This window comes from Zonotrichia albicollis, chromosome Z, assembly GCF_047830755.1.
Source record: "Zonotrichia albicollis isolate bZonAlb1 chromosome Z, bZonAlb1.hap1, whole genome shotgun sequence".
Taxonomy (NCBI): domain Eukaryota; kingdom Metazoa; phylum Chordata; class Aves; order Passeriformes; family Passerellidae; genus Zonotrichia; species Zonotrichia albicollis.
Window position 1 is genome coordinate 1,930,746 of NC_133860.1, and position 15,935 is coordinate 1,946,680.

General features: G+C 39.8%; 1 protein-coding gene across 4 annotated transcripts in view; it reads right to left on the reverse strand.

Annotated features, from left to right (window-relative positions):
- The window catches only part of APBA1 (amyloid beta precursor protein binding family A member 1), an 80,980-nt gene that overhangs the window by 33,168 nt on the left and 31,877 nt on the right, over positions 1–15,935 (reverse strand). For all 4 annotated transcript variants that reach the window (XM_074533412.1, XM_026795065.2, XM_026795066.2 and 1 more), the window contains exon 2: positions 8,796–10,000. In XM_074533412.1, coding sequence (XP_074389513.1) covers positions 8,796–9,947 — 1,152 coding nt within the window. In that variant the 5' untranslated portion in view covers positions 9,948–10,000. The remainder of the gene's footprint in view (positions 1–8,795; positions 10,001–15,935) is intronic.

Below are 15,935 nucleotides of genomic sequence, written 5' to 3' on the forward strand. Positions count from 1 at the left end.
CAGTATTTCTGTATTAGGAATAAATTTAAAAGGTGCATTATATTATCTATGCAATAATGGCATCTAGACATTGTATCATTCAAGAGCATTCTTTTAACAAGAAACAAAGAAATCAAGTTAAGCATGGTATGTGTAAGTGCACACACACAAAAGCGCTCTTTACAATGGCTGAAAACTCTCATATTCACATACTGAAGGATAAAGATTAATGATTTCATTTAAACCAGACAATTAGCATTAAGAAACTGCACATCATTTGAAATGTACTAGCAGTTACTCCAGTAGCACTATAAGTGCCTTTACTCAGGTACTTTTATCTGTAAAGTATCAGAACTAAGTAATTACATGGCTTTCCATGCACTTGCTTTGAACGGCTGCTCAAATGTGTGTTTTGCGTGAGAAAAACCCCCGAACAACAACAACCAAACAAACCAAGCCAAGAACTAGAACTACCAAATCCAAGTATCAAACATCTTACAAAGTCTGCTGCAAGACAGTGCGTGAGAGCTGTCCTTGAAAACATTTGCACAGGAAAGTCCAGTCTTTGAAGAATTAACACTCAGTTCCCTTTGACACCAAAATGTGTTTTTAGAGGTACTGTACAAGGAAAGAATGCAGTCACAGCAATAACAAGAAATATTTTGATGGATCATAGTGGATAGATAATTTGCACACCTGCTCTAAACAAAGGCTTAAAAAAAAGGCTTAGCAACTGTTTTACTGCCATTTGTTATTAACAAAACAAGTTTTAGAAGCCTAACGAAGTTGTTATTAGAACAAACACAGTAAGGTCACATGATGCACACTGTTATTAGGCACAGAGATCTATCAATGGAATTAGATTTTTTTTACATGCAGCAATAAAAACGTGATAGCTATCCCTTTTTCCCCTGAATTTCTACTTACATTTTTCTTACGATACTCAACCTGGTACATCCAAAAATTCTCCATCTCCGTTTTGGAGTTGTTCGATTCTAACTAACATGCAACCCACTCCACCTGAGAAACCTCCCTTGCTCTTGTGCAGAGGGATTTAGTTATGGAACTTGTGAAAGGAGAGGATTGTGTTGCATCGAACCTCTCCAGGTCAATCAGCTGTTTCCTATACAGCTCATGAAGAGACATGTAACTGACACTGAAACAGTGGAACTTATAAAAGCAGTGTTGTTTTATGTGCTTTTAGCAGCAGATCGTTTGAAGAGAGCACAGCTTGCCAGTCACATAGGCTAGGATAGAGGGGATGAAATCATAGAATCATACAGTCATAGAATCTTTTATATTGGAAGAGATCTTAAAGATTATCTAAATTTTACTGCCCCTGCCACAGACAGGGAGACTTCCCAACACGCTGGGTTGCACAAAGCCCCAGGCAGCCTGGCCTTGAACACTTCCAGGGATGTGGCATCTGGATAAACTGTACCAGTGCCTCACCACCCACACACTAAAGAATTTTTCATGGTATCTAATCTAAACCTACTTTGTCAATTTGAAGTGGTTCTCCCTTGTCCGATTGCTACATGCCCTTGTAAGAAGTTTTTCACTGACCAGCATCCCTAAGTCCTTACCTGCAGAGTTGCTCTCAATGAATTCTTCCAGTTTGTGTTTGGGACTGCCCCGGCCCATGCACAGGACCTTGCACTTGGCCTTGCTGAATTTCATGAGGCTCTCACAGGTCAGGTCTGCCTCTCAAGCCTACCCACATCCCTCTGGATGGCAACCCTTCCCTCCAGTGTGCTGACCAAACCACTCAGCTTGGTGTTGGCAAACTTGCCAAGGGTGGACTCAATCCCACCATCCATGCTGCTCACAAAGTTAAACAGCACTAGTCATTTTTGTTTTGAAAAAGGTGGTTTATTCAGAGCATTTTTATAGTACCGTATGTGTGGATGAGTCAACAAATGCTTCATAAATTTAAGATTCACTTAAACAACAGGACATTACTTATTTGTCACTAATGTCTACCTACAGGAATTATGGTACAGGTATGGCAAAGTCTCCTTGTACATTAGCTCAGGAGACAATCGGATAAAGTGAGAGTTTAATTTTTTAAAATTTTATTTATTTTAGAGACAGTGCTCTGAAAAGAACCCATAAACATTAGGAAAAGGTCAAAGCACTATGGAATCTTCAGGTCCCATACACAAGTATAGTCAGATGCATTCTATCATAAGAACTGCCTTTATCAGGACAACTATGGCAGTAAATCTCCCAGGTTTTAGGCCAACTATGTGACAGCAGTGTCCTCTGTCATTTGTACAGCTCAAATTCCGTTCACTAAAATACAGACTGAGACCATAGGTTTTAGTAGCCATAAATATCTGTAAAGAATGAAGTTAAAAGCTAATGATTATTAGTTGTCTTTGTTGAAAATTTGTTTTAAGTACAGTGCTAAAAATGGTGGGCTTGATAAAAATGATACCAACTTAGCACTTCAAGCATACCTGCAAAATGTGGCACAATCTATGCAAATTCAATTTATAATTCTGACCTGGGGATTTAACTTTGTACTGCAGTTCTGGTATAACTGCCTCTGCACATACCCCATGCACTTACTCATCAGTTTGCTGTGTGGTCCAGGACCTGCCCCCTATCAGTCTCTGCATACAAGACAGGAAAGATGACCTGAGACAAGGTTACTGGCTGAACCGCTCCTTCAGAACAACACATCTGATTAACTATTATAGGACCTCTCAGTGGAAGAATTTCAGGCAGCCTAAAGAGATTACTCAAAAGGCTCCTCCTGCACCCAAGACAACTGATAAGCACCATTTGTCATTTTAACTACCAGCCTGGGTAGTAAGCATCTGAACTGAGGGGCTCTGACAACAGGCAACTGGGGGTCAGGACTTGGCTCACACAGCTGACTCAAGCAGTTGCTGCCACAGAAATGACCAATTTGCTTATGGGTAAGACACTTGCTGGTAATCAGGAGAAATTATTCCTGCCTATGCAGATAACATCACGTACTACAGTCTTATTACACATTTAATGAAGGAGATGTTTTGTATGTAGCTTAAGGTAAACCATAGCAATAGATCAGATCAATAGATCGCTGGAGCGATGACACAGGATCACATCATCAAATGCAGTTTGGGAAGTCTTGGTTTGTGGAATTTTCCCTTATCCAGGTGATGATGTCCTGCAAAGGCAGAGCCTCCTGTCACTTACCATCATCTGGGCAATGAAAAACAATCCCATTTGATAGATCAAACTCAGTGATGGCTGCTTCTCTGAAACTCTTAGCCATAGTTTCACTTCAACTTCCCATGCAGTTTTATGTGTCAGTCTGAAAAAAAATGACTGTGGATTTTTCCTGCGTGTTCAGAAGATTTTAACTATAGCAAGGGGTGTTTTTATTTTTCAACAGCACAGAAAAATCAAGTTACTTTCATCTTTCAATAATTTAAAAATGTAATCAAACAAAACAATATTCAAGGGTTCTCACTATAATTTAAAAGCCAGTAATTCATCTGGCACTGTTTGCCTTCAAGCAGACTAATTGCTAAATTTAAGCTTTCTTCTGTGTGATTGATAATGCTCTGTGTTCTACTTTGCTTTGGTTCTTTACTGATTTTTGGTTGCGGCATTTGGGGCTTTTTTCCCTGCATAAGCTTAAGTCTGGGTCTCTCATAAATGATGGAAAGGTGACCTATAGTTTGAGCACCCAACCAACAGTTTTAAAAGACCTACTCAGAAAAAAACTCAACAATATACTGTCAATAAAAATTCATCTTCATTTCAATTCTTTCCTTTCTCTCTTTTTTCCCCTTAGTTCATTTATTACTGAAGCCTGCTTAATTATTTAGAAGACTTCTCCATTGCCTTTTAATAATACATTACTCCTGCTGTGAAAGAAGTGAAGCAAATTCATCTCCATGAAAACACAGAGGTATCAAAATTGAGAAAATCCTGCAAATGAGAATGCAAGAATTAAAATAAAATTTACATAACCAAAAACAACAGAGAAGCAAAACAATGCAGCTCAGTTCTGTTCTACCTGGCAGACTCGTCTTCAGCTCTGAATTTCTACTTCACAAATCTAAACAACCCACATACGTGATTTTACTTTGTATTAGGGTTTATTCTAACATCCCACCACCTCAAATGTCTGCAGAGGAACAGAGATTATAAACACCAGTGACAGGGTTTTGCTTGCAAAACCAAAGTCTTGTCAGAAACAAATCATGTCCTGGACATCAACAAAACTTGGTTTTCAGACCTATTACCCCATCGATAACTGAACAGAGCTCAGAAAAAAGTCATGGTAATTTTTCCTCAAATGGACGATTTCTACCTCCAAGCCACTGTTTTCTTCTGATTATGGCAGAGTTGAAGCAGTCAGCCTGCTTCCACTCTAATTCACAGCTCAAAAAATGCTGCTTGACTTTTTGAGCCTTTCAGTGCTTTTCTCAATACGTTTTTGTGCTTCCCCAACTAAGTAAGCCACTCTTCTCAAAGCTCTGCAACAAAGATACTCTCCTCCCCATATACTTTAAATACCAGAATATTTAATCATATTTTGAATTATCTACTACACAAAACTGTAATCCTTTCCACTTGAACATGTGGATGAACATTTATCCTCAAATCCAGATCCATGGTCTGGATTTCTATTTAGACTTTGAAACACCACAATTTCTGCAGTTAGCTAGGCACATTCACAGCAGGTTTCCAGTGGAGAATCTGACAAGAATGGTGAGCAAGACCTTGTCAAGCCTGGAAAAGAGAAGGCAGGCCTTCTGTGAGCTAACTGCAGCCTTCCGGTGCCCGAAGGGTGCCTAAATGAAAGCTGGAGAGAGATTGCATGAAAGAGCATGTAGCAACAGGGCAAAGGGGAATGGCTTTAAACTTAAAGAGAGCAGGTGGAGATTAGATACTAGGAAAAAATTCTTTTCTGTGAAGATGGTAAGGCACTGGAACAGGTTGCCCACAGAAGATGGGGCTTCTTCATCCCTGGAAGTGCTCAAGGCCAGCCTGGATGGGGCTGTGAACAACCTGGTCTAGTGGGAGGTTGGAACTAGATGATCTTTAAGATCCCTTCCAAAAGAAACTATCCTATGATTTCATGATTTTTTGAGTGAACAAAATCTCTCAATTTCACGTTCCACAAGAATCAACAATGCAGTTCCACAGCCTTTTCCATCATGGGTCCGTTTCCTGATGCCACACTTCTTGCAGCTGTGCAGCTCTAACTGCTATTGTATTTGAAACAGAGGTCTTCATATCCAAATGATGGTCTGCTTTGGTTTAAAAGGTTTCTGATAAACAGACTTTGGAAATATATGCCAATTGTACAGATGTCATTTGTGTGGCAAATGTTAAAAAATACTCTTGCTGTCTTTATTCAAAAGACACTGAGGATTTTTCAGCTTTTATCAAATACACAAGTACACCTTCCCCACAAACTCACTGTCCAGACCACCTCTGATTCAAGTGAAAGCGTGTATCATTAAACCAAGGCGCACAAGGTACACAGCAGCTAATATTCTCCACTGTTAAATATTAAACAGGTATCTCTTTAAATTATTTATTTATTCACAGAAGTCCACTCCCTGCCTCCTACACCACAGGACTACCAGAGTCTATCACAGCAGAATTGTCCATGGGGAGTTAGCAATTTACTTTTCTCATACACCTTACCAAACACTTCTTTTTAGAAGAAATATCCAGGAATGACTGATAATCCTGGTAGATTAACTTGTGAATAAAACTGGAATCAGTACACACATATACAGTGATCTGAAGCCTTCTTGCTGTCTCAGTCATTGCATGTCAGTCCCAAACTATACCTAACTGCAGGCTAGCTAAATACCTCTAAATTGTTAACTTCTTAAAACAGTCTCTGGACACTTCTAAATGGCATCCTACCAAACATTCCGCCGTGAATGTATTACCCAAATGCTTAGCACTGGGGAGTAATAGCCACTTTCTTGGGAAAAAAAGCAAAGGAGGCTGTTGTATTTAATGAGCCTCAACCACAAATCATTCTTCTTGCTTCACTGGTCTCCAGTGGACAGCTTCTAGGTAAATAAAAAGTGACTGTTGTTTGTGTCTATCTTATGAGTTTCAGTATCACAGTATTTATTAAGAAGGCAATATTATTAGAAATATTTTCAGGTAAGTTCTGTCTCTGAAAGAAAATTGTTTAACACAATTTGAGGACAGTTTTCAAAGTAGACCTGCAAAATAACTGAAGGCAAAAAAGAACCCAACTTGCATTATTTATCTGTAGCAATTTGATACTTCTAGGGCAAGAAAATGGTGTCTGCTTGAAGGTAAAAACACTCACATTTCCAGGTCAATACTATAAATCAGACTGAAAAACATCTCTGGCATATACTGGTTACACTGAAAAGCCCTCATCTGAGATTCTGCTTTTTTCTTGACGGGGACAGAAGAACAATTTACAGTTATATGAATGGGCTCCAACTACATTTTTATTACATTGACCACTTATGGTCACTTAGTCAACACAAGCTGTTTTTGCCCAATTTACAACTAAGCAATTCTAGGAACGCTGCCTTAAGAAAAGCAGACAGTTTTTGAGTTGCCATTTAAATTAAAGAATCCAGTAAAACAAATATATATCTCTTCTTCAGAGAAAAACAAAATTCCTACTCAGACCCAAGTCCCTTCTCCAAGTCTGCTCATCAATCTGCTATAGATTTTCTAAATTATTTGTGCCATTTACTTCTTCCTTTCAAGAACACAGACGCTTTGTACATCTACAACCAGCATTTCTCTCTTTGATGAGCTATAATAACTGTCATTATAAATCACTGTTTTGATTTCAGCCAGCCCTGAAAATTTCAGTCAGGTTCTTATCCGACTTGGTGCAAAAAGATATTGAATGAGGAATCTAATTTTTTGTGCAAAATGGGAACCTCTTTGTATTTCAATACCTAATGCACGCAGAGACCACTAAAAATACCTGTTTTGCTCACTACATGAGCATACCAGGCTGAGTCCTATCAACACATCTCAGAAAAGTTCAATTCTGCCAAGATGCACCTGGATTTTAGAGAGCAGATAAGCACCTTCAGAAGAACTTGGTGCTCTTAGGATCCACAACCTAATGTCACCAAGATCATCATGGCGCTCTGTTATAATTAGTTAGGAAGCAACAGGAAGTCCTTTGATCCTCCAAGCAGTAACAGCATTTTTGGACAATACAGTAAACCAAACGTGTAGAAGAGAGTAATGTGATCTATTTGAAAATATGGACAGAAATCATTTTAGTTTTGTAAATTTCTGAAGTTAAGTTAAAAATAATTCCACACAAAATAATCTGGGAAGATGTTCTTTCCTCACATGACTGCAAATCAACTCTGTAACATACATAATTTTAAAAATATTTTTTTGCTAATAACTTTTGCAATACAGTTGTCTGTTTGGGCTTTTTTAAGGTTCAATTAGGTTTCCTATTAAGAAGAAAGAAAAAAGCCCTACAACACCCTCCTCACTGTGTTTCCAACAGTTTTGCAGGAAAAATAAAATCTGGAAGCTGTATGTCTCAATCAGCTTACATGTTTTTACAGCATCCCAAACACCATGCTCCAAAAATCTCTTTCTATCTGTAGAATACTAGCCGTCCTCATTTTGAAGGCAGATAAACAAATCAGAAGCCTGTTATAGATATACCTGGCACATGATCTTTTTTCACTATCTGAATTCCCTTTGAATTAACTGAGGTGTCTTGAATAGTTCCCATGCATTCCTAGAATGTTACAACAATTAAGTCTAAAATACCAAAATAACACACAATAATTTCTACTTCTGCTGTTCTTCAAAAAAAACCAACGTAAACCAAACCAAAAAAATCAAAAGAAAACCCAAAAACAAACAAACAAAACCCCAAAACAAAAACAAACCCAAAAAAACCCCAAAAAACTCCAACCAAACCCAAACAAAAGGTCACAAAACCCATTTCACAGCAATAGAGAGGAATGGAGCAATGTTTGCAGGTACTTGCTCTTGAAATAGTAAGACAGGAACATGTAATAGATACTTTTTAGTCAGTAAATTAAGCCTCCCATCTCTTTGTATCAGGCATAAACTTAATCCATTTACCAGTTGTTTATGAGTTTACTATATAAAATAATGCAGAAAACTCATAAAACTTGTAGTAAAAATTAACTTAAAGACAGCTGGAACCCCAACCTGGAAGACAGCCTTGATCCAAGTTAAACCTCATGCCAAAAGCATACAATTTCAGAAATGCTAATGCTTAAATCTGAACTCCCTTCAATACTCAGGTTGCGGTAAATAGCACTTTACAGTGATAATGCAATACACTGAGTTCTAGACACTGCAAGTTGACATGCAAGTTTTCTAGAATATGGATCTGAATTATGATGTCATCAAAAAGAATATTACCAGATTTCTGATAGAACTGTTGGGACTGTTACATGACAGAACATGAAACCTAGAAACTTAAGAGTTAACAAAAGCATACAAAGATAAGACGGTAGAAAACTGCTTGGTTGCTAATCTAAAATGTATTATGGCAGTAGAAAAATAACAGCATTTGTTTCAAAAAAGACATAAAGAGCTTCATGCGACAAATTCTTAAACAGCATACCTGGGGTCAGCAGTGTTAAATAAAAAAAAAATCTGGCTACTTGATAATGCACATTTACTCCTCTTATGCTCTCCAGGGTACAAATTTAAAACAAAGCACTTTTTCAAGAATGAGACACAGAACAAAAATATAATGCACCCTTCCTCACTGCCATGCATGTCACAGTTAAAAAATTAGACACATATTCTGAGAAGTGAAAGCTCTGTGTACTCACATCCCCATCTAGTGGCCTCTGGTCGTCAGAATCCCTGGATGGACTGATGTCCTGTCGCATCACCCAGATAGGCTCCTTAGGTTCATCAGGGGTATAAGGAGAACGGATGGTCCTCGTCTTCACTTCCTCAATAGCCTCTTTAATATCCTTGATGGCCAGTGAAATTGCATCTCTTTTTTCCTTGCTGTACCTCTGAACAGATTCTCCCGAGCCAGATGTAACTCGAGAACCAGATGTTAGCTGGCCATTACTTTCATGCCCACTACTGACAAGAGCCTGGCCATGCTCCAAACTCTGCTCTGACTCCGGCATGTCTTCAGCTGCCTTATCTAAGCTCTGGGAACTCATGCTCTGCTTCACCTCTGCTACAATCTGATCAATGTCCTCCTCTTGTTCGTAACTATCCATTCTTGGGTAGGGTGCAAACTCTGCTTCCTTTTCAGGGCTGTCAGACTCTCCGTCAGACCGTTCATCATAATGGTGAAGGCGGGCACCAAGTGCCTCCTTGCGGTAATTGTCGGCCTCCTCCCTCTCCCGCTCATACTGCTGGATGCCCTCGCTAACATCAAGATCTGGTGTGTCTCCTATTTCCTCATACACATGCTCCTGCAGCCCATAGTCAGCGTAAGCCTCAGCATACTGTTCATCCTCTCCTCGGTGGAAGAGGCGATGCGTGTAGACGTAACCCGAGTAGGCTGCGTTCATGGCTTCCTCGTGCTCGATGGAATGGAAATGTAAGTGATTGGGCAATGTTCGGTTGTGAATGGCCTCACCATGCTCAGCCTCAGCATTCTCCGTGTACTCCTCAGACTCAGGCCTGTACTGCACTGCGTATGCACTCTCATCCTCATTTTCCTGCACTCTCTCGACATCATAACTATCCTCCACTGTGGCTATCACATCCCCTTCTGCAGTATCCGTGTGATTGTGGAAACCACTCTCAGTGCTGGCTGACCGAGCTAACATGCCTTCCTCCTCCTGCCCAGAGAGGCCCACGTGGCTGCTGTTGGTGTGCCTTGGGTAGCGAACCGCATACCTCTGCTCCTCTTCCACCTCTGGGTGCTCCAGGTCAGCTTCCACTGACTCACTCACTGCTCCGTTTGCTGGCTCTTCACTGACCTCCCCCTCAGGTGGTCCAACCAAATGGTTCATGGCAAATTTTGGACAGTAGGTCACTTATTCCGCTGACATTTTGTCTATCACAGCTGGAAAGAAAAAAAATTTCTGAAATTACTCCCAATAAAAAAAGTGGAGCTAATAGACAGAAGCAACAAAATGCATCCTTCCTTCCCAGCAGACAAACATTTGACTAAGCTCTGCAATCAGGTAATAGACAGCACAACAGCATGATCTCCCATGCAAATGATCTCCAACAGCAGCAACCAATAACAACACACTTGGGGACTGCACTTCCCTCTTCCATGGACAAATTCTTTATGGACGTATCATTTCCGAGCAGCCCCTTGGAGATACCTGTATGCACTGCAGTAGCACTGCAAAGATGCTGGCCGATGAGAAAAGATAATTTTTGCCAGGAGCTGATATTTTACCATGGCAGAGATAACAGAAATATTTCACCTTTGCTAAAGCACTTTCCCCACAGAACACTAATCTGGAGCAGAGGAAGGCTGCTGTAATGTAAAATAGCAGATTTAGTCCTGTCACAGGAGTCCAAAGTTACTCAGATACTTACTCAGATACATGACAGCTATGCATTCAGGTGAACTAGTCACCCTATGCACTTTTTAAAAATCAGTAGAAATTAAAGTTCTACTTTCAGGGCACAGTACATCTGAAGCACCTCTTTCTTCTTCCTAGAGAAGAAGAAACAGGTGCCTCCTCTTCTTCTTCCTAGATATAATACAGTTATCTTCCTGGAATCTACCTATAATCGGTTTAAGATGGCTTCCTCCCTAAAACAGGGCGAAGACATTTCTAATATTCATAACCATGACTGCATTAAGACTAGTGGGGCATCTCAGCCTTGCCAATTGAGTAAAAATCTCAAAAGGTCATATGGTTACTAGAGAAGTAATAAAATAATGCCAATAATAAAAAGTATGCAGGGAACAGAAAAAGGCCCATCTAGCTCAGAAGGTTTTGTTTTTATAAAACAGCTTCAGCTTTTTGGAACCTTGTCCTATGTGTTTAAGATGCAGTGTCATAAAGAGGACATGTGAAGTCCTTTTAGCTACCTAAATCAAGCCACATATCCAGAAATAAAACACAGCTCTAGCTTGTGACTTACTGATAAGTACTAAAAGAAAAGGTCCCTATTGGAAGGCTGCTAACTTGAAGGATCTATAAAAGCATGTGTCAACTGCCAACTAAAAAAAACTAATGCGAATGTGAAATAGAACTTGGATCAAATCTAGTAAACTGAGGCAGGGATGCTCAGGTGGCACTTTACTGACTAAATGAGCTCTGTGCAGAAGAGCAGTAGGAATAACTTCCTGGGATGAGAAAGTAACAGCAATTTCAGTTGCTATCTATTACAGAAGCTGACAGGCAGGCAAGCCAAGGTGTGAGTCACTTACACTAAACTTCCACAGGAAATCCAGAGGGTGCAGCTTCCAGCTCAGTAATACTCCTTGTTTTTGTTACATCTAATGTTTTAGCCCTTTAAACAAAGGAGTCCTTAAAAAAAATTACAGTTGTAAAGTAATAGCTAATAAATCATATTATGTGGATCTATAAGGATGTTGTACACAAACTAATCCCTTTCCAAAATCACTATGCAAAAACCCAGTTTGTTTTTTCCAGCCAATGAAAGTGTGTAAGGTTTCAGTGACAAGATAAAGTCTTTTCCAGCTAAGACTTCCAAGACATTAGGAAAAAATGGGCAGAATACAAGTGTATTATACTAGTGTGCACCAGAACTAAACACTCTTCCCCCCACACAGCATACGGTAAGAAAGCAAGAACAACAATATTGGACAGCCTTCCACTTTTAGCCCACTAAAAGCGTGAGGATGCCAAGGTGCAAGAACTCTTTGAACAAAAAGTCCTTCCCAAGGAGATTAGAGCAGAGGAATACATTTGGTGCAGGTAGCTCAGTTTGCACCCCACAGTGTGAGCTGCAGATTGAGCTCTGGGGGGCAGGAGCCTTGGGCAAGGGGCCAGGAAGTGCCAACTCTCCGCAAAACACAGGACACAAAAATGCTGGCACCAGCCAGGTGGATGGACAAGATGGATACTGAGACACAGCCGGAACCAAAGACTCAGGAGGGGAAGTGACACTTTATTGAAGATGGAGGGAGAGACCCAACTTCCTTGTTCAGCATCTGATTCCCTTTATTCACTCAATCAGTCACTTTTTATAACCGCGTTAATTAAGTTCATGCATATTGCAAACCCGAGCTCACAATAGGTCAGAGATAACATACCAACCCCTCCTTATGTTTCCAATACCAAGATTTGGGTTCTCAAAATTATTTTTGCTTTCCCAAAACAGCCAAAGATAGAATATCTACTTGTTATGAGAAAGCTGCCTGAGAACTCTGGTATACAAGGTTCTCAAGGCCTTCATGTTTGTCACTTTTACTTGTAATTAAAAACAACCTCTGCTGTTTACAGAAACCGGCTGTGAGAATTTTACTCCTCACAGCTGCCTTCTAAGCCATTTCTGAAAAATCTCCAACAACACTTGGACACACTTGGGACTGTGAGGAGACAAGAGCCCAAGGGTTCCGCTCTCCAGGCTCCCTCTTCAGAGGCTCAGAGCTTGAGCTGTTTTTGTGTTATGGCACCATGAATAAATGCCTTTATGGGAAGAGACATCCAAGCCTCTGCTATGGGAAACCTGGGGTCACCAGCCAGGAAATCTGGGCTGATCCTGTGAGAATGTGCAAGAATCGGGGGGACCCATCAGGTCACCATGAAGGGTGATGGCCTCGGTCCCAGCTGTGACAGTCCCTGGTGATAGAAGTGTGACTGTCAGAGTCTCATGACTGGTGAGGCTGGGAAGGTTCTTTAATACGGCCTGCTTTCATTTAAGTAAATTATAAAATTTCCACTCTTCTCTACAGAGAGAGAATTAGGCTAAAATAGATGGTTGATTAAAAAATCTACCTAAATTTGTTGCATTCAACTAGCACCTGACTCGTGAATCAGTGTCATTGGTCATCCCCAGAACAAGGATAGTGCTAGCCAAAACAAATCAAGATACAGATAAACACAGGACAATGATCAACTTTCTCAAGTTTTATCATGACATAATGATATGTCATTAACTTAACTGAGTTTTTAGAAAAGAAGGGAAAAAAATCAGCTACATGAAGATTACTCAAGTCAAATAAGGTATCAAGTGCAATAATTTTTATGACAATAAAAGTACTGGTAATTGCTGAAAATAAGATATCCTGTTTTAGAAGTCTTAATACATGCTTGCAACATAATGAGTTTTATGGACAGATGGCATCACTGACATGTCTTAGAGAGATTACAAACCACACAAAATATGGCTAAAAAACACCTGGCAGATCCATCACTTTCCTTTGTCAAAGTTATAGCTTCCAAAGCTCCACGTGTAAAATTTTTCTCATTTAAAGAATTCTCTCAGCTTGATTTCAAATAATGATATCCCAAAACTTTCAAGGTTGCATATTTTGAAGGGAAGAGGAGGAAATGTTAAGCTTTACTAAAAGCTTTTTACTGAAAAACACCCTTCTGCTTGCCTTTCATCCTATAAATTAAATTCCAGCTTTTAACTTTGAAAACAATAACTTATTATTTATTATGAAATGTAAAATAATTCTTACTTGTTTAAAAGTAAGTTGACTTAGAAATCTGATCTGAATGAAGGGCCTCAGGTCACCTCAGTCTCAGTAACCTTCAATGAAAAGTAAGCTTCCGAGTCAAGAACATTTATTTTACTGTCTAACAATCAGTCTTTACGATAGTGAATTAATGAACACCTATGAAGATTGGAGGTCAGAATTTACTAAACCCCTGTTTATACATGGTAGCTGGAAGACTACTAAACTCCACTCATTATTTATTCTTAAAAGCCCTTTCCTCAAACAAATACAAGGCCTGCCTGATCTTTCCCACCAGACAAGCAAAAAGCTCTTTATTTCCTGCAAGCAAACAAAAGTCAATAATCTACATAAAATACCATAGACAGAAGAGAATATAAGCAAGAGAGGTTATCTGACCTTGGAAATATAGACACAGCACTGATCTGAATGATATTATAGTCTCACATTAATTACCCAGAACAGCAGCTGTGCACTGGTAATCAAACATATTTGGGAAAGTGTTCTGTAAGCACTCTTAGCTTTGCACACAGGACGTGATGGATGAATGTGTCACCACAATAGAGAATTCAGAGGTTGATTACTACTGCAACTAACTCTTTGCTGAAGGTTAAATTACCTTCCTGTCTATAAAGAAGAAAAAAAAATATATCCATATATTTCTTAAGCATCATGAAGTTGAAAGTTTAAGAATTTTTCTCTGCTACTTTAAAACACCATGAAAGGGCAGACTATCATCCTAGAGCAAGAACTCAACACAAGCCAAGTTCTACTCAGGAAAAGATACGCAGTAAGAAAATGTGAAAGTGTAAGTATTCAGATTCCAATTTGGTTTGCTCTTTTTTACCCAAGTCCAGATGAATAATTGTTTGATTTCTTGTATATGCAGGCAGAAAGGAAATAATTATTATTATTGTTGCTATTATTATAAATATTACTTTAAGGGTTTATTTTATAACAGCATTATGCATTGTATTTCCACAATTTAATGCTGACTTCAATAAAAGCTCACACTCTTGATACGTTTGTCAGCTATAGTTAATGTCTCAAAACAAAGCTGTGTGCCCCATGGAACTAGACTACACACACACGTTTTCTGTCACATCAAGGACAACAGGAAAATTCAGGAAGGCACCACAGGAGGTCTCCAGTCCAACCCTGCCCCAAGCACAGCCAGCTTTGAGCTCAGACTAGGCTTCTCAGGGCCTTATCCAGTTGGCGTTTGAGAACCTGCAAGACTGGCGATGGCAACAGCTTGTCTGGGCCCTGATGCTACCAATGGACTGTCCTTGCAGGAAAAATGTTTCATTTTCTCCTGTTTCAGCATGTCTCAACTGTCTCTAGCTCTCCTTCCCACAACACACTACTGTGAGGAGCCTGGCTGTATCTCCCCTGTCCTGTGGGCAGGTGACATGGAAGCCAGCCCTCCTCTCAGCTGAAGCAACCTGGTCCTGCCTCTCCTGTGTCTCTTGCGGCTTCCCACCATTTCCCACCAGTATCGTCCCCTGTATCAGGGACTCAAAAGGGAGGCAGTACCCAGGTGGGTTCTGGCAGGCTCTGTGTCGAAGGGATAGCTCCTATCCTACCCTGGCTCTCAGGATCGTGTCTGTCTCAGACTTCCCCAGGTGCAGCTGACCCTTATTTTACTGCCTGGGCCTTGTCTCAGATTTGCTACTTGTCCCCACCAGCCCCAGCCTGGATCGCCATGAGGGGTATTTGCATATACACAAACTGGGTTTTTTGGTAATTATTTCATTTATAACAAGCATAATTGTTTCTTCTTTTTTGGCAGTTGAATGTGTGAGCAAAATAGTTTTATCTTCCTTAAAATACTTCAGCCACATTCACCCATGTCTTCCATGAAAAATAACTATTCTTTCAACATACTTATACATAACTCCAAATGAAACTAGGAATACAGGGGCTTCTGACTGAATTTTCAAAGGCATCTCACCTCAAGTGGAAGTCTTCTTGGCACACTCTCTGAGAAACTTCATGAAGCACCTCTGTTTTCCTGACTTCAGCAATACACCAATGTTTCTCTTGTACAGATCTCAACAAGGCATACGAACACAAGCTACCTCTCAAAAAACCAACACAGTCTTTTAGCAAACAGATGACTTTGAGAAACACCTTAATTTTTTTTTTTCTTTAAAAAGCCCCTATGGTAGGAAACTTCTGAGAATCTGACAACATATGCAATGCCTGCTTTGAAGGAGTTCTCCTATATTAGGTAACTCTTTTCTGAACTGCAACCTGCTTGGGAAACCTCACTGCTTCTGCTGCCATGTGCTAAGTAAGCTCATCCAAAACAGCTTTAAATAAAAAAGCTGTGAAACTTATATTTCTTGTCAGTCAGCAAAAGCAGCACCTGGAAAGTGAC